Below are 19,969 nucleotides of genomic sequence, written 5' to 3'. Positions count from 1 at the left end.
GTCATGATCCCAGGGTCCTGGGTTGAGTCCGACATTAGGCTCTCCGCTCGGTGAGGAACCTGCTTCCTCCTCTCTCTCTGCCTGCCTCTCTGTGTACTTGTGATCTCTGTCAAATAAATAAATAAAATCTTCAAAACAAAAAAAAAAGGCAACATTCTCTGGTTTAATCAAATAAATTTACATACAACTTTCAGGAAGAAATAAGTAGAAATATAAGCATTTCAAAACACAAAGCAAGGACTACACTAGAGGAAGCACAGAAAACAACCTCCTTTCCCATCATCTTACTTTTTCTCTCCTCTTACATCCCTCCTCCCCTTTAAATTGTTCACTTAAAAATTGTTTTTCATTCCCTGTCAAGCTCTTAACTTCAACAGGCAATATGTGTTTCTTTTATAAGTAGTAGCAAAATGCCACTAACATATCACCTAAGAAGCAGGAAAATAACACGAGTACCATGTTTGTTTATTTTTTAATAGCAAATCAGTAATTTCCAAAGTCACAGTTTTGAAGTAAAAATTCAGAAATTAAAAACAAGGACAACAGTGACTATTACTTTTACTTATAATTTCTCATAGGGAAATCATAAAATACTGTTTTTAGGAAAAAAAGGGTAAAAACCCAATAAAAATAAATGCTACAGTTATCTCAAAACTGTGTACCTTTACTTTTATAAAGCAATTCTTCTCTGAAGTCTGTAACCTCAAAGTTCCCAAAACCAATCTACTTAATCTATCTGAAATGTCACATGAAAGACATTATTTTTCCATTTCCAGCCCCCTTATCACAACTCACTGCCAAAGGAAAGCCTACAGAAATTTTATGATTGGAATGTCACATTAAGAAGAATCACAAAAAAAAAAAAAAATCACATAGAGACTATGGAGCAATGCTGAACCCTAGTCTCTTGTACATTAAAAAAAACAAACAAACAGGAATATTAGACCTTTGGGCTAAGAAAAACAAAAAAGTGAGAAGACTAAAAAGAAAGATAGGAAAAAAGAGCCATTCAATTAACAAGAAACACCAAAAATCTTCATTAATAAAGTGTAAAGCTTTACACTTAAACCTCATCAAAGTAACAACAATTAATAAATTAATGACACACATAACTATAAGACTGACATTTAAATCTATTTTAATTATAGGAAAATTTTTAAAAATTACTAAGAACCTGGCAGAATTATAAAGATTTAACTGTATTTCAATTGCTGACACTTACCTTCTGTCTTTCCATTTTTCAACATATGTACTAGCCCAGAATTTTCCATTTCTACTATGGTTTTCATGTGCTTGGAAATGAGCTCCCTCTCAACCACCTTTACTATTGGCTCTTCAGTTGATTTGTCAAGGCAGTGCATCACCCGTTCTATTTCTTCATTAATTCTAGCTTCTACTTTCTTTATATATACTGAAGCACTGTTTTCTGCTAAAAATTTCTGGCTTTCCATCTGCAAATAAAAAGCACGTTTTTTGCTTTTTTTTTTTTTAAACAGAGAAGCAAAATGTGTTTCTTCTTTTAACTGCGTTTCTATAATTATTTATCACAAGCCAAGCTAAATATCATAAGCACTATTAACATTTTATAGTTTATCATACATATCCACATAGTCTGAATTATATCCTTGAAAGCACTTATCACATAAGAGACATCAATACATTATCCTTAAGCAGTGTTTTTTCAAACTTTGCCAATGTACTTCAAATAGCAGAAAAAGCAAGCACATGCCATTACGGGTCAAAAGTATAGAATGAAGTAACTGACCCCAAATCAGAGTGGAAGTGTCTTTTTTGACTTGTTTTATGTATAATTAGAAAGACTCATAAATGTTTATCATAGTTCTGCTGACATACTGCTAGTTATGTTAAGTCCAACTGCCACCCCACTCCCAATCTCAAAGGAGTTATGTGTGCACACACACACTGAAGTTTGAGAAACAGAGTTTTTAAGTAACTCTTAATCTTGTCTGCTAACACCAGCCTTACAGAAGTTCCACTAAACTGTAAATATTAATCCGAATTATCTTAACCTATATGATAGCAGGACTAATCAGGAATTAGCATATAATTAGCAGGAATATATCTAAGATTTACAAAACTTGATATAAACTATGTATAAAATTTAATAATACTTCCCACTTTCTTACAAAAAGTAGTTTTAATCCTTGAAAATAATACAGTTTCTAAGGACATTAACACACCAAATAAAACTCTTGGTGAGACCATGTCTCCATTCACTGTTAAAAATAGTATGTATTATGTATATATGCACATTCATACACATATCAGTGCAGCACATTTTGGAATCTTGACAATTAATCTTCTACTGGTACATCTACAAAGTAATGAAGGAAATTAAAACAAATGTAAAGGTCAAAAATGTTGTCAAATACATCTACCATTAGTTGTTACATTACTAGAAAATATAGCCTGTCTCCTATAAAATTAACAGTTCATAAAGGAAGGTCCAGGCTCACCAGTGCAAGCCCCAAAGGTCTTCCTGATGTGCAACAAATGAATTAAAAAAAAAAAAAAAAAAAAAAGGGCAAGTCCATTCTTTGTTTATGTGTAAATGACACCAAAACCTGAATTCCATCTTTAAATACATCCAATGGCTCTTATGAATGACCTATACTGAACTATTAAGAACTATTCTAACTTTGTATTCATTCATTTCTTAAAAAGCCTACTACTGGGAGTAAAATCTTTCAGTGTTCAGCTAAGTCTGTTTTAACACTATAAAGCTTATCCTACTGTAATTGAGGTTTTCAGGAGGATGCCTTGTTATCATTATCTTACTTACACTTAGATTTTGTTAATTTCATTACAAATTAGTATTAGTTTAACTTCACTTTTAGCAATTTAGCTAGTTCTGGGTTGTTATACTGCAAAATTTCTAATTTCCTCATCAATAGTCTTTAAAATATATATATATGCACTATGAGATCATGCACATTTCTGTACTTATTTTACAAATAACTTAATACTACCAAAAGCCTGAAGAGTGAGACTTTATTAGTGATACACTGCCTGTGAATTTATGGTAAATAATTTATAACATGTAAAGATAATAAAATATTATAGTTATTTCTAAGTTTGTATGTTATAACACATAATTTAAAAAATTGTGTATGTAACTCCAAACTCTTCCAATTTTTTTTCAATGGGTTTCTTCCCTGGAATGTGAGCATGGGGAGTAGGTGTCTGAAGGTATTTTCTGTACCTACCCTCCTTCTCAAACGGCCTTAGGAGAAAAGGGTCAAATGTTCAAATCAGTAGCTACGTTCGGTTACTTTGAGACTATCTTAAAAAAGCACTTATTTATATCTACACTGATTACCTGAAAAAATTCTGCAGACATTTCCAAAAAAGGAGCCTCAAAATCTTCTTCATAGACGGATCGTCCTTCAAGACCTAAAATCATTAGCATCTGGCAAGCATTTCTTATTGCGCCTCTGTCAAAAGAAGTTAAACCACCTGATAATCAAGTTATATTAAAGATTCAAGTAAAAAAAAAAAAAAAAAGGCAAGAGAAGTAGCTAGAAAGACCTTAAGAACATTTTTTTATATCAAAGTGACCCAGCTCCCATAAAGAACTCATTTGTAACATAAGGATTTAGAGTAATTTTTAATCCAAAAGCGTATCTTGACTATAGAGCCATTTATCTCAAGTTGTCCTCATACTGTTAGAACTTTAAAATCTGAAAGAAAATGCACTTAAAATGTCTAAGTATTTCTGTGCAGTTAAAAAGACTATCAGAAAGCAGTAACGAGAGAGGGGAGGCTATACTGCTTGACACGGGTACAATACGCAGCTACTCTGAGGCATTATAATTTTTTTTTCCTAATCCAACGGCTTTGAGGCAACCCTGCCCAAGCACCAAAGCTGAAATAAAAAGAATTTTACAAGTCTTCCTCTATTGCTCTGAGTGCAGACACACAGAGAAAGCAGTCTTCCATGCTTCAAGCCGTTCTAGCTGCAGTGTCACAAAAATGATACTGCAGCCATGCAAGAAGGGGAGACAATGTGACCTAACACAAGGGGCATGGGAGAGTTGAGTACATTATGTTCAACACTTTTCTTCAAATGTGTTAAGAACGAAGGCTAGCCTAAAGCCTTTTAAAGAGAAAGACAAAGGGAACAAAAAATGTTATCTCACACAGTAAAGAAGAACAAAATGCCAGCATAAAAAAATACATGAAAAACCAAAAGGGAAGACTAATGGCTGATTTGTTTTTTTAAAAGTATATTAAATAAAAGTTCAGGATGGTCTCTTCTAATAATAGGCTATGTGCTTTTAAGTTAAAATCTAGATAACTTTATTAATTGTAAAAATGTTTTTGAGGATTTTCATTATGTCCCAGACGGTAAATCGGTTCTCAAGATATTAACCACTAAAAAAAACGAAACATAAAAATATAAAAAGATGATTATACCGATCTACAACTTCTCCTTTCCGCTCTCTTGCAATCATGTCCAATAGCGTTTGTCGTAGGTGATCCCTAATACACCCATAACGTACAACTTGATCGCGAAAAATAATTAATCCCAAATTGTAGACATTCTCCACATTATTTTGTTGTACATATACACGGTCCTGCAGTGAAAACAAAATCATAGAAACATGTGCACAATTCCTGCAAACATAAAAATAATCATTGTGAGCTACAATACAGGAAATAAAATTCCAGAAGCAGCCCATTTTTCAGGTGAGAAACACTTCAAACTATTTCAAGCACCATGGAATTTTTTAGCACCTCCCAAATGAATAAAAGTCAGTCTTTACAGTTTATAACTGTACAATTTACAAACAATTGGCTATAGGTGATCACCCATTAAACCTGAAGAAAAAAAGTGCCAGGGAACCACCACATCCAGGGAAAGGCAGGTGAGCAGAAAACAGAGGAGAAACGTAGACAGCAAGGTAGAAACATTTTCCTTTCTCTCCAGAGCCATACCATGCATGAACATGGTTCATACTTCCTTAAATACCGTACTTAAAGATCATATTCTATGAAGTAAAATTAAGAGCTGAATAAATAAAGATCCATGTAACTTAAGCTGATTGCTTACTGGTAAATATTAAAAGGCTTTAATGCTTGTAATACAGCGGCACTGAGAACTACATAATTAGAACACCTCTAGTTATTGTCATTTCAAACAGATTCCTTGTAGTCCTCTTATTTTCAAGTTCTTGCCAACTTGATTACAGGTATGTCCTCAACTTTATACAGCACATAAATTCCAGAATTATTCGCTATGCAAGTCCTATTTTCTGCATTATTTGAAAATCCGTATTTATACCAAAATACACTGGAATAAAACTACTAAGTTTTTAATTCACAAAAGGATTAGCAACAGAATTTCTTTCTGTTCTTAACCAGGATCTCTCTGGGCCTCAGTCTCAAAACTTCCAAAAATTATGAAACTATTGTGTGTCTGCTGGTACATAATACTAGCTTTCACCAGATTCTTAAAGGCATTTATGATCCCAAACCAGTTAAGAACCACTGCAAACTGTGATTCTACAAGTTTTCTAAGGAACACTGTCCTTACATGCAACACCAAGCAAAGCCACCAGGTGAACATAAACAGAAGCTCAACGGTATCAGTGATGCAACCGAAATGGCACGGACCAACAAGGGCTAACTACATTCTCCCCTAGCACCATTCTCTTCATGTGACATCACTCCCACAACCTCCTCCATTCAGCTCCTCCAGGGCACACCCCTCCTGGCTACAAGGAAAGCCACTCTTTGATTAGTATCTTTGCTGCTCACATTTCTACATTCTGTATCATCTTGGCAGAAGCTCACATTTTTAAAATCATGCAACTTCAATAGGTTCAGAATTTTCACAGATGACTCTCTGATAAAATTCTGTTTTTTAAATATGCTTTCGTTTTTTTCCTTTGCATAAAACTAACATGGTGGCCACATGAGGAGCCTGGGTCCTGTTCACAGAGACTCTGGTGTGGATCTTTACAAGAACTGGTGAGTTCCTGATAGGGAGACTTGGTGAACACAGTCTTTCCAAAGGTCTGGGGTGAGACAGCTGTAGGTCTTAGAAATGATATCAGAACTTGGCGAAGGTGCCCAGGATGGCAGTGCAGCCCCTGGCTGAGGGGGAGCAATAGTCAATACCAAAAGCATCATCAGAAGCTTCTTGAGCATGGGCTGAGACGATGCCAGTACCTCTAAGGGCAGGGAGGAGGCGTATACTAGCACAGAACCACAGCAGCCAATCACCTTGCATGGGACAGTGTGGCGCTTGTCGATCTTGTTCCCCAATGGGGATACTGGAAAGCTTAGACCAGGATGATGGGACCCTGGATATCAGTGGCTATTTCCTTGTAGCACTTAACCCAGACCAACGTATTCAGTCTAATGTCCGATGGCAACAAATGCCTTGAACCTGGTCTGCTGGCCGGCACTGGTCTGCTTTTGCAGAGTTACTACATTGAGAACCTCAGCCCTGAGGGATGACCCTAGGAAAAACTCAATAATCTCATACTCCTTGATGGGCAGAAAGAAGAGAGATTTCCTCTAGGGATCTGATCCCCGTGTCATTGACCAGGCAAGCCCAGCTTGGTGATGGGGATCCACTTCTTGTCTGACCTTGCCCCTGAAAGCTCCACAGCCTTGGACCCAGCCCTATCCCTGAGCAGAGGCTGCCAAATCCTATGAGGAAGCTCTTACCGTCTCCCATTCCAGAACCCATCCCTGGACACTCCAGCAGCACTGGGGTCATCCCCCATTTGGTGTTCTCTCTCCAATAAATTCTTAAGCTTTACATGTCCACCTCAAAATCTTAAATTCTGTGTCTCCCCAACTATTGGGGGGGGACAGACAGAGAATACAGAGGAGAGATAGAAAACCTTTTTTTTTTTTTTAATTTTGTTTATTTATTTGATAGAGAGAAATATCATGAGCAGACAGAGGGTGGGGGAGAAGCAGACTCTGCTGAGCAGAGAGCCCAATGTGGGGCTCGATCCCAGGACCTTGAGATCATGACCCGAGCCAAAGGCAGAGGCTTAACCCACTGAGCCACGCAGGCGCCCCAAGAGACAGAAAATTTTAAGCAGGCTCCCCACTGAGCACTGGGCCCAATACCGCTCTATCTCATGACCCTGAGATCACTACCTGAGCTGAAATCAAGAGTCGATGCTCAACCAACTGAGCCACCCAAGAGCTTCTGCCTTATTTTTCAGCATGAAACAGGATGCACACAATAAAAGCTGACATAAATCTAAACATTTAAAAAGCACCAAGAATCTTCTGTGTTATAAAAATACTCTATTGCATAAATCAATTGTAAATTTGATGTTTACAGTTTTAAACAGTACCATATACAGTATCACTCTCACCCTAAATAATCAAAGCTAGTAACTGGCTGCTTAACTGAACATAGTTGGTAAAAAGAGAAAAACAAATGTACATTCACATATTTGCATCTTAAAAATTTTAATTTAAAACAATACATGTTCACTGAGCTATCAAAACTTTCTTCCATCTTTGAACAAGAATCCTGTGACTGGAGTTCAGTGTTCTTTCTTACAAACACTCTCACCTCATAGCAATTTTTCTACTTTGTTTCATTAAGATGGAGCATGAAAACTAGAGACATTTGTGAAGCAATCTGAATGTAAAAAAGTCCTTCTAGATTATTACGATCCCTGCCTTATTCTTTTAAATTACTCATATCTAATTTGAACCAATATTTAGTGACTTGCCTTTGTCAAGTCTTTCTAAAACATTCAATCTAGTTTACCAAAGAAAAAGTTTTATCATTTTTAACACCATTTTATTGATTTACAGGGTATTAAATTATGTATTAATAACAAGTACAACTGACATAAACAGACTTGAAAATAAATACAACTGACTTAGTAAACACAAATAACTGGTAAGAGCAAAATACAGAAGAGATACTGAAAGCAGTGAAACAGCAGTGACAGAATTCTGCATCAGGCTGTTTCACAGAATAGAAAATACTGGTAATTCCAGCAAGCACTGCAAGTTCCAACTCTACTACATGCCTATGGTACTTGTAGGGTGTGGGGGGGTCAGATTAGTATCATATATAACATATATATGACACTAGCAAGTTTAACCTCTTAGGAAACCAAATGTTCTTAAGACAGATGTCAAAAGAATTTGGTCAGATTGTACTGTTTTTCGTAAAAGGGCACTACCTATAAGAATTACAGGACAAAAAGGCACATATAATGTAATCTTCAGAGTAAATTATGAATTTTAGAGTGGAATATTTTTAATGTTTCCCCCTTTTCTGGCTTTACTGCAGTATGATTTATATGCCACTCATTTTAAGAGTACAGTTGTCTAACAATGGCCACAATCTAGTTCTAGAACTATTTCCATCACCCCAAAAAATCCTTTGGGCCCATTTGTAGTCAATACCACTTCCAGTACCCCTGCTTTCTCTCTTTTTCTCTACAAATTTCTTTTTCTGGTCATTTAATATAATTGAATCATATGTAACCTTTCCTGTGTGATTTTTCACCAGGCATAAAGTTGCTGAGGTTCATAATGGTGTTAACATTTATCAGTATTTCATTCCTTTGTAGTGCTGAATAGTACTCTATTGTATGGATATGCCACATTTAGTTCAACTGCTGATGGGTATTTGGGGCTGTGTCCAGTTTTGTTTACTATGAACAATGTTGCTGTGAATGGGTACAATCCTTTGGGGATATATGCTTTCATTTTTCTTGGGACAGATTTCTAGAAGTGGAAGTACCACATCATACGGAAATTACTAAACTGTTTTCTAAAGTGGATTTGTCAGTTACAGCAGATTTTTGAATACAAAAATACTAGATGTGGAGTTAGGAATTCTTCACGTGAGCTCTGGCTGTACCATTAACCTTGGCTATGTGACTTTGAGCAAGTCATTTATCCTCTCTGGTCTTGGGCAACCCAAAGGGACGGTAAACATAATCTCTAAAACTCTAGTATAATTCCTATGAAGCTTAACTCTGATCAAAAATTAATATATGTGAAGGATCAAGATATACTTCACTATCATTTTTCCCTTTCTATTTCTGTTGCCAGTCTCCCTCTTTCCAATCCTAAGCACAGTGATGTGGGTGAATCTATAACCCCTTGGCCGATAGTGCTGTCTAGCTCAAGTCCTCTGGCAAAAAGGCAGAAAAAGGGTTGGTTGCAAATGATGAATTCCTCATATATATTCTGTATGGGAAGAAACAATGCTTTAGTAAAGGAAGCCAGGTATGATGGGTACAGGTGGTTAGAGTGTTTGAGTAGGGCAGACAACATTCATATCCATGGAAGATGACTGGAGACAAAAGAAATACAGATGTAGTATAAGATCTAAACCTTTGTCTTTTAATGTGAGACTCTCAAGGTGTATATAGTGAATGCAATTAAATGACATATTAAGAAAACCTGTTACCCCTAAGATTTGAGAGTACCAATAAATGGACAAGAGAAAACCGACAAAATATGTGTGGCTATTTAAACCAGTAATAAGTTATTTATATTAAATGTTAGATATGTATGACTAATTACCACCAAGCAAAATAAAAGACATACATGCATATACTCAAGTGTTTATATGTACGTATGTTAAAGAGAAATGCACACACAATAAACTTGTGATCTGCACATGATATATATTAAAATATTTACTAAATAAACATGCTGAAATCTTCTATTTCTTGCTTACTGGTATTATCAGAAGGAATTCAGCCTGTGGGTACACAATAGCATTTTCCTAATAGATTCCAACAGGAAAAAAAAATAAGTGGCTAGGGGTGCCTGGCTGGCTCAGTCGGTGAACGTGTGACTCCTGATCTTGGGGTTATGGGTTTGAGCCCAACACTGGGTTTATTACTTAAAAAATATTATAAAATAAAATCTTAAAAAAATAAGTGGCTGAGTTTATGTAATACAATAATGTAGTTCTAATTATTTAAATCACCATAGGACTTTTATTGCATATATGTTTCTAAGTGAATATTTAATTTAAAAAGATCCAAAATCTCACCTCTAGTTAACCTCTAACTAGCTAAAAGAACACAACCTCAAAGGAAGGACAAGATGAAATCATCCCAAAAGAGAGAAAAAATATTAAAGAATAACCTAAAAGCAGTATTTTAATTTTAGGCTTTTTAACCAAAATATAGTTTGTATGAATTCAACAGGAGTCATTTACCTATTGAAGAAAGCTAAGTAGAGACAGAAAGTTGGTGGTTGCTTCTATTTGCCTTTTTTAGAGAAAATACACCACTTTAAATGTATAATGTTCTAAAAAACACGTATGAAAACTTAATGTCTGAGTCAAACATTAGATTTACTAAAGGGATAGGAGTTTCATTGCTACAGAGATAAACTCTATTTTCAATCTCTCAGGGTTGCTATTCCTAGGCCAAGCAAACCTACAACAAGCAATCTTCTTCACAAGCTAAATGAACCCAGAGGTGAGGAGGAATAAATAATGATGGGACTATCTCACTGGCCCTGTTTTCATAAACCTGGGGAAAAGCCAGACTGCTTTTGTACCTGCAACCCAACTGCTACCCAACACACTACCTTACAATAATGCTACCCCTCTTACTTCTACCCCTAGTCTTGAAAGAATACTTTTGCAAGGCCAACCTCCCTGCCAAGAACAACTATAAAGGCTAGATAAATTATAAAGTACCTGTTTAAAAGCATCAACTAGGGCAGGCAGGCAGGTCTCTAGGAACTGAAGTAGAGAGATTAGAGTCTTTCTTCCTCTGCCACAAAAAACGGAGACCTCAACCAACCAAAAGATTTCCACATAAATCTTCAGCAAATGTCTACTCATGACCTACGGCTCTTCACATTACCAGTCGACAACAGGACATCTGCCTACAAGGTGTTTGGCCCCACAAAGCCACAGATATTACTACTCCCACCATCTTGAGAAATATCTGCCTTCCCCCCTTAACTGATGAGTTTACTCAAGTTACCAAGATGCTAATATTCTTAGAGATACCAAGACATGCTATGTGGACATGCAGAGCTTATGAAAGCTAAACCTGTACAAAGTCAAGGAGTGACTTTGTGAGTTAAAGAGATTCATTACTCAGAAATGGTATTAAAACAATCAAAATAGACCAAAACCATGAGCATGAAGTTAAAAAAACAAAAACAAAGAAACACTAATTCTTAATACTTAACTTACCTGCAAGAAATAGTTCAGCAAATTTTTTTAACCAATAGGTTTTTTGTTTTTTTTTTTAAATTTATATTTTAAAAAGAGGGTAGGAGGAGATGAAGAATGTAAACAGGGGTAAAATCTTTACAAATAGTAAGCATCTGTCCTGCTTATAAACTAGAGACAAACCCTGAAAAGTTTAGCTCATTAAAACAACAACAACAACAAAGCAAATAACCCTGTAACAAATAACTACTATCTGTTAGAACCAGTTTGAACCTGCTTTCCCAAGCTTAATCACTAGGCAATCTTCTATCAGCAAGTAAATGTAAGTGTCTTTGGGCGGGTTCACTTTCAAGCCATGAAATAAATACAAGTTAAGAAGGCTTAACACTATGAAGACAGAAATAGAAAATTTCAAAAAAAAAAAAAACCAAACCTGGGAAAAGTAACAAAAAGTTTCTAGTGCAGTTACAGTAAAAAAAATCAATCTAATTAGAGCAAAGTTTAAAGAACTGACTGTCCCAGTATTTTCCACAATGTTAGTCCTGACTACACTGTGGAAAGGGCACCAGTAAGAGAGGAAATAGTAAACTGCTCAGACAGATTAACACTTCTGGATTTAAAAATGCTACTGGGTAAAGTACATAGAAAAGCAAAGAATACAGATGGCTTGAAAACTTATAACCATGACTAAAGCTCAAAGTCACAGTTTCCACCACTGTAAAATGGGTCTAAAATCTCTCTCAGGGCTGTCAAAGTTTTTAAAACAACATTGTTATGAGAAATTCTCCTTGAAAATAACTTCCATGTATTTTAAGAATTGTATCCTAGGATATCTAATAAATCAAAACCTCGGTCATGTTTCTCTAAAGCTGTGTAAATTGCACCAAATCCTAAAATAAAAGCACTGTTCCCTACTCTAAAATTCAAGAATCTAATGGTAGCAGGAAAAAACCCATATTAGAACCAGAAGAGTAATCAAGTAACAGAAATCAAGATCTTGGGGGAGCCTGGGTGGCTCAGTCAGTTAAGCACCTGCCTTTAGCTGAGGTCATGAACCCAGGGTCCTGGGACTGAGCCCCATGACTGGTTCCCTGCTCAGTGGGGAGTCTGCTTCTCCCCTTTACTGCTCCCCTTCCACCGCTCTTGCTCTCTCTTGCTATCTCTCCAAAATAAATCTTAAAAAAAAAAAAAGAAAAGAAATCAGATCTTTGAATAATGAGGTTGTAAGACTTTAGAAAGGAAGGCCTATTTTAACCAACTGAGCCACCCAGGCATCCCGGAAGGCCTATATTAAAGAAGCAATAGAATTCATTGGCAAAGAGCTCAGATTTAAGAGCCAGATAGGTTATTTCAATCCAATCTCTTCCATTTACTAGGGGTGACTTTAACATCTGTCTCTTTCCTCATCTTAATAGTAACAACAACCTTAAAATGCTATTCCACTTACTTCCACTTCTAATACTGAAAGACTAGCTTTTACAAGACCAATTCCTCTGCCAATTATATACAGTTGCCAACAACTATAAAAGTTGGATGAAAATAAAAAGCTACCACCTCCTCATACCCATCAAAATAGCTACTATCAGAAAACAAAACAAAACAAAAACAGAAAATAACAAGGGTATGAAGAAACTGAACTCTTGAGAATTGCTGGTGGAAATGCAAAATGGTGTCATTGCTATGGAAAATAGCATGGTGGTTACTCAAAAGTTAAAAATGGAGTTGCCATATGATCTAGCAATTCCACCATCCGGGTATATATTCAAAATAACTGAAAACAGGGTCTCAATGAATACCCATGTTCATAGCAGCACTATGCAAAATAGTCAAACAATGGAAACAACCCTAGTGCTCCCTGACAGATGAATGGATAAGCAAAATGTAGTACAAACAGGGGCACCTGGGTGGCTCAGTCGTTAGGCGTCTGCCTTGGGCTCAGGTTATAATCCCAGGGTCCTGGATCGGGCCCCATGTTGGGCTCCCTGCTCTGCAGGAATCCTGCTTCTCCCTCTCCCACCCCCCCTTGCTTGTGTTCCTGCTCTGGCTGTCTCTCTGTCAAATAAATAAAAAATCTTTAAAAAAAAAAATGAAGTGCACACATAAAACAGAATTATTATTTGGCCTTAAAAAGGGAATTCTGACACATGCTACAACATGGATTAAACCTGAGTCACAAAAGGAGAAATACTCTGTGATTCCATTTATATAAGTTATCTAGATTGGTCAAGTTCATATAAATAGAAAATACAATGATGAATTCAACGGGCTCAAGGGAGAGTAATGGGAAGTAAACAAACACCAACTGTTTAAAAGCATCAAAGAGCAACAAAGGCAACCTGGACTTGTGGGGCCAAGATTCTGGAAAAAAAGGCAAGTAGGTACACTGAAAATAGATCAACATTCACCCTCAGTCTTTTCCTTGGGTTATTGGTTTTATCTGGGAAACTGGAAACGAGAGGCTCAGCAGAAAGTCACAGGTAGGCTGCCTATCAAGCAGCTAAGACTTAGGAAGCCAAAGTCTGAAAAGAAAGAAATGCATAGAAGAACCAGAACTTTTTGCAAGCAGTTTTCGTCAAGATGTTTACTGACAAACCACGTAAGCATGGGCAAGACACCAAACACCAAACACAAAGCAGCACTGGAAGGCTAAAGAGCTGAAGAGACCACAACTGGCAGACTTGAAATGGTGAGGAGACAAAAGATGGAATTCAAGGCATGGTAACATCTAGACCCCAGATAGCTATTCTCTACGAGTAAAGACACGATTCAGAAATAAAGGGAAACTCAAAATAGACAAACTTAGAGCCTAAAAGCCAGCTTCAACTAGATCATGGTGATTTGCCCATATTATGCCTGCCTGGCAGAAGATGATTACATTTCCTTGGAAGGAAGATACCATCCAGGGTCTCCCAATTTTTCATGCACAATGTTGACAAAATTTGCAGGTTTGTCCTCCATACAAAAAAAAAAAAATACCCAGTACCAAATATCTAAAAACCAAGGGGGAAAAAACTTCAGGAAGTCAAAGCATTCTAAGACACCCCCCCCCAGGAAGTGGTTAAAATATATACATATATAAAGTAAACTCTAAGTCAAGGATCTATGTTATAATCTCTAAGGTTGCCACAAAAATAGTTTAGAAAGAGAATATATAAATATAAGTAACACAAGGTAGTATATATGGATAATAAAACATACTCCATTCACCTTAAAAAAAAGGCACAGGAGGCTGGGAAAATCCAATAAAGAATAGGTGAGACAGAAAAAAAAAAATCCAATATAATGGCAAACTTGCACCCAAATGTACTAGTAATTATATTAAACATAAATAAGCCATATGCTTCAATCTAAAAACAAAAATTGTCAGATGGCTTAAAAAGCCTATTACTGTATGGGGCTTATAAATGCTAAGGACACAAAAAGGTGGAAAAGAAAGGATGGGGTGAAATCTGCCATATAAACAACAACCAAAATAAAACTCATATAGTAATACTACACAAAGTAGACTTTAAAGCAAGAAGTATAGGAAATAAAGAAGGATATTTCATAAAAATAAGAGTCAACTCAACAGGAAAATCAAGTAGCCCTAAAATTTATATTCATTTTATAACAAAACCCTCAAAATATGTCAATTAAAAGGAGAAAAAAACAAATCCATAGTCAAATCTAAAGATTTTAACATTTCTCAGGAGCTGACAGGACAAGCAAACAAAAATATTTAGGGAAGATGTGGAAGATGTAGACAATATGAATATGGTTAAACAAATTTAACCAAAGAGATGTTTATATAGCACTTTATTCAACAACTGCAGTTTGAAAAACTGTAAATAACTGAAATTTAAAGCTTCTCTTCAGAGACACCATTAAAAGAGAGGGAAAAAGGCATGCCCAGAATGGAATATAGTATCTCTTAAACTATATAAAATACATCTAGAAGGGCACCTTGATGGCTCAGTCGGTTAAGTGCCTGATTTCTGATCTCAGCTCAGGTCTTGATCTTGGATGGCGAGTTTAAGCCCCACATTAAGCTCAAAAACAGACAAACAATAAAAACATATATCTACAAAGACCTTTTACCCAGCATATATAAAAACCTCCCACAAATTACTAAGAAGCAAAAATCCTACAAAACCCACATTTAAAAAAATGCACACAACAGACTTCTCCACTTTTATTTATGTTACATGTCAACAAAAGTGTCAAAAAAATTAGAAGAGGACTTTCAAATTACTGCAGGGCTAGAGTACTATCAACTAGATAGAATAAACACTAAGGCATCTAATATTTTTGGTGATTTTCTAGATATTCTGGTAATGATGGTGTTAAGTAACTTCTGATGACAATTGGGAAACTTAAGTCTTAACCAAGTCACTCTTCAAGGAGAATTTTAATATCAGATTCAAACAAAATAAGAAGAAACGAAACCAGAATACTATTCTAATATGCTTCAATAGCTTACACTTGGGAGCATGGAAAAAGTCACTGTTCTTCAATTCCATTTGGGGAACTAAGACTATCTGCCCAAACAGATGTCTGCATCATAAAACTGCCCAATGACAGAACTTGGAAAAAGAAATCACAGTTGTTGAGAGCAATGCTTGATACATAATACACTCATTGTATACTTGCTGAATGAATGAATTTATCCTCATAAGCATGAAGGTAAATGAATGTAAATGAATGTTAGCTCAACTCTGAGTAAATCATCATAAATTCTAGGAGCCCCTGGGTGGCTCAGTCAGTTAAGTGTCTCTTAGTTTCGGCTCCGGTCACGATCTCACAGTTGTGGGACTGAGCTCCAGTGCAGAGTCAGCTAGAGATTATCTACCTTTCCCTTTGCTCCTCCCCTGTGGGCTCACGTATGCTCTCTCAAATAAATGAAATCTTTAAAAAAAACAATATCAGAAATTCTGTTAAGCAGAGTCCATACACATAATTCTGCTGCACTGAGGTGGTTCAGGCCAAGTGGTGAAGACTATGGGCTTTGAATTAAAAAAAGACTTGGATTCACTATTCTAGTAATATTGTAACTGTGTGATCTTGACAGATTATCTTCTCTGACCTTGATTTATTCATTTGTGAAATGGAGAGTACAATACTTACCTCGAAGGTCAGGTATTTAAAACATTTAGAAAAGAGATGCAGTCATGTAATAAAGAGTATATATTGCTATATATTCAGAAAAGTATTTTTACTTTTTTAAAGAAATTTAAGAATAAAAATTCTATTAGTAAAAAATAAAAATTATTGCTTTCCCAAACTACTGCTTAAAAATAGCAACAATAAAAATAGCAACAATTTAAGAATTAAATGAAATATACTTAAATATGCTAAAAACAATGCCACACACTAAGGGCTTTGAAAGTGTTAGGTGCTATTACAAGGAATAGTACTGGATAGACTCCTAGCCAACTGATGCTCTATCAACCCACTTTAAGAGTTCTTAAAGAAACTGTCATCAGCTTAATACTAATCTACTCTCACCTCTTGTTTTTTCCTTTATTACAAACAACACAAGTAACTGATCACTTTCAGTTTTAGAAAGGTGTATGGGCCACCTGAGTGGCTTAGTTGATTAAACCGCTCCCTTCGGCTCAGGTCATGATCCCAGGATCCTGGGATGGAGCCCCGCCTCCGGCTCGCTGCTCAGCAGGGAGTCTGCTCCCTCACCCCCCTCTGCCTGCTTCTCTGCCTACTTGTGATCTGTCAAATAAATAAAAATCTTAAAAAAAAAAAAAAAGGTGTAAAATGTCAGAGTTGAAAGACTTGAAAACTTAAAATGATCTAACCAACACATCCTCAACCCGATCCCATAGACAGGCCTTAGGGAACCCATAAACCACCTGAAATTGCAAACAAAAGTTTACGTTGTATGGTATGTAGATGCAGATATCTACTTTTGGTAGAGGGTCAAAACCCCAAAGAAATAAAAACCAGAGCTCTTACCCAATAAATCTATTTTCCTTATAAATAAGGAATTAAAGAGTTTTACCTAGAGAAGTAACTTAAGCGAATTAATGACAATGTAGGAACTAAAGCCAAGTGTATTCATCATTAAATATTTTTTTCTCCACTATTCCCCATTTCCTACAGGAAACACACACACACGCACACACACACACACAGGAAATCTGTACACATAAGAAGTTTGTGCACATACAGACAACATGGGGCAGTACCCTTTATGAACAAAAGTTTCATTTCCTTTACTACCTCAAGAAATATGTGCTCTATTTCTGACCATACCACAGGGCCTACTTCATGCTGAATGAATACGTGCCTCCCTTAAGTCAACCTCATGGACTGCCACATCATCACTCCACACACAAAAACAGTTGTCAGGGCATGGTAATCAAGGGGTTTACGGGTCTACCAATTTGTCAGAAAGAGTAACTGAGATGGAAGGCAAGGTGAAATCCTCATTATCAAGCACAACATTCTTGACCTTCAACAGTATTTATGATGATGACTTTTTTTAAACATAAAGGTCTAGTACTTGGCTTGGGATCTAACCACCAAAAAATGCCAAGGTATTTATACTATCAGTCACAAATACAAAAACTACAGCACAGATGGGGAAAGTCTGTTGTTCCTGTCAGGAAAAATATTGAACAGGTGCGAACCTTAATAATCTCAAAGCCACTGGATCCTATTTTCTATTATTTTGTATTTAATATGACATTTTAAGAGCAGAGGAAGTGCCAAAAAGACTCTTAAGCAACCTATCTGTGTTGTTCCAGAATAAACTCATTTTCAAACTTCTCTAAATGTGCAATCTAGAATGCTGTAAAGAAGAAACATTCAAAGCCTCAAAACCTACAGGAAAAAACATGGAGAAGAATTTCAGCATCTCAGTGTTCTCATCCTTCTCACCCTATCTTCTGACTTCCCAAAACACACAAATTCTTGGTAGCTTCGGCGAACAGCTTACTTCTTTCTTTCAACTCTGCTTCCTGCCACCTATTATCACTGGTAACTCCGACACTGACAAGAATGACCAATCTGACATGCTGTTTACAGGTGCCTAAATATTTACCCCCACCTTTATCAGGACTCCCTTCACCCACATACGGATATGGGCAAACCCTGAACCTCATTAGAAGACACCAAATATCTCTGGCCCTGGAGATCTTTTTCCTCACACCTTTCCTACTTTGTTACACTGAAAGGAACCTGCTCCTTACTCTCAACTGGCTCTCCAGGTCTACTCATCCCTAATACCTAATACCTCCATTTCCTGGGATCTTATGACTCAGATGCCTACTTATTAAAGAGCACAGACTCACAATCAACAATCAACCGTTTCGATAATGTTACTACATTAAAATCCTCCCCCCCACCGTAAGGCTAAATTTACCTGAGCATTCTTATCTAAGACTGCCAAGTACACCTGGAAAAAGTAATAACTCTGCTGATCAACTCTACTATGTAAACTCTGTGCCAACTCTTGCCTAATTTACTCCCTTACAACTAACTACGAGATGATCCATTTATTTACAAAGAGCTGACCCCAGCACAAGAGAGCCTCCAAACCTTTTCCTTGCATTAGTCCTATTGTTGCTGAGTACACGACCACAAATTTAGTAGCTTACTACTTTTTCACAGCTCTAGAGTTCAGAAGACTAAATCAGTTTCCCTGGACTTAAGTCAATATATCAACAGGGCTGATTCCTTTTAGATGATCTGAGGAGGGAGTCCACTTTCTTGCCTTTTCCAACTTCTAGTGGCTAGCTGTACTCAGCTATAGCTCCTCCTCCATCTTCAAAGCCTATCATTCCAATCTCTGCTTCTGTTACATCACCTCCATCGCTTATTGACCCTCCTTCTGTAATGACCCTGTGATTCCACTAGGCCCATTAGGATGACCTAGAACAATCTCAACCTCTCAAAATCCTTAACCGAATCACCTGCAAAGTTCCTTTTGCCCTATAAGGTAACAATCCCTAGGTTCCGGACACTAGTCATGGGCATGTCTGGGGGATCATTACTCAGCCTTCTTTAACCATTCTTTAACACCTCACATACTTCAGTCCCTAAACCAATGGTCCCACCTTCTACTTTACAAAGGAGACCAAGAGCATCAAAAGTTCTTTAGCTTCTCTCTTCTTCACAATGTTATTGCTACATTCTGCTTGACCTCTTTACTCATCCTTAATGACTTTCCAAATAAACAGCTCAAAGAAGCAGTGACCCTCCCTTCCTGGGTTAACTCTTACCTTGTGCCTATGAACTCACAGCCTCCCTTTAAGGAAAACCTGCAATGACACTATAGCTCTGCTATTTGTGAAAATGACTGTAGTATGGACAAATTCAAGTAAAAAAATGAAAATAAAGTTGCCATAGCTTTATGCAGAAAACTTCTCTACTAACTTTCCAGTAACCCTATGTATTACATTAGAAAACATTTTTCTATTTCCTTTGCCATTAATTCTAATTGCTCAAAAGTAGCCTATAGAATACCATCCATAACTTTAACTTCCCTTCATACTATATTTATTTTTATAGTTTTTAAAGGATTTTATTTATTTGTTAGAGAGGGAAGGAGAGAGAGTGGGAGGCAGGGAGAAGACAGCAGGGGGAGTGGCAGGTAGAGTAAGAAGCAGGCTCCCCACTAAGCAGGGAGCAGGATGCGGAATTTGATCCTAGGACCCTGGGATCACGACCGGTGTGGAAGACAGAAGCTTAACCGACTGAGTCCCCAGGCATCCCGTCATTTTTACAGTTTACAAAGAAAAATTAACTGAATAGTAACATATACTTATGCACTATATTGACAATTAAAACTATTATAGAACC

General features: G+C 36.6%; 1 protein-coding gene across 2 annotated transcripts in view; it reads right to left on the bottom strand.

The window, feature by feature from the left end:
- The window catches only part of CUL3 (cullin 3), a 90,910-nt gene that overhangs the window by 25,625 nt on the left and 45,316 nt on the right, over positions 1–19,969 (bottom strand). For both annotated transcript variants that reach the window (XM_059167894.1, XM_059167895.1), the window contains 3 exons: positions 4,438–4,598; positions 3,341–3,455; positions 1,223–1,451 (listed from right to left, as the gene is read on the bottom strand). In XM_059167894.1, the coding sequence (XP_059023877.1) occupies positions 1,223–1,451; positions 3,341–3,455; positions 4,438–4,598 (505 nt within the window). The remainder of the gene's footprint in view (positions 1–1,222; positions 1,452–3,340; positions 3,456–4,437; positions 4,599–19,969) is intronic.

Source organism: Mustela lutreola, chromosome 3 (genome assembly GCF_030435805.1).
Source record: "Mustela lutreola isolate mMusLut2 chromosome 3, mMusLut2.pri, whole genome shotgun sequence".
Classification (NCBI taxonomy): domain Eukaryota; kingdom Metazoa; phylum Chordata; class Mammalia; order Carnivora; family Mustelidae; genus Mustela; species Mustela lutreola.
This window is presented reverse-complemented; position numbering and strand designations above follow the sequence as displayed.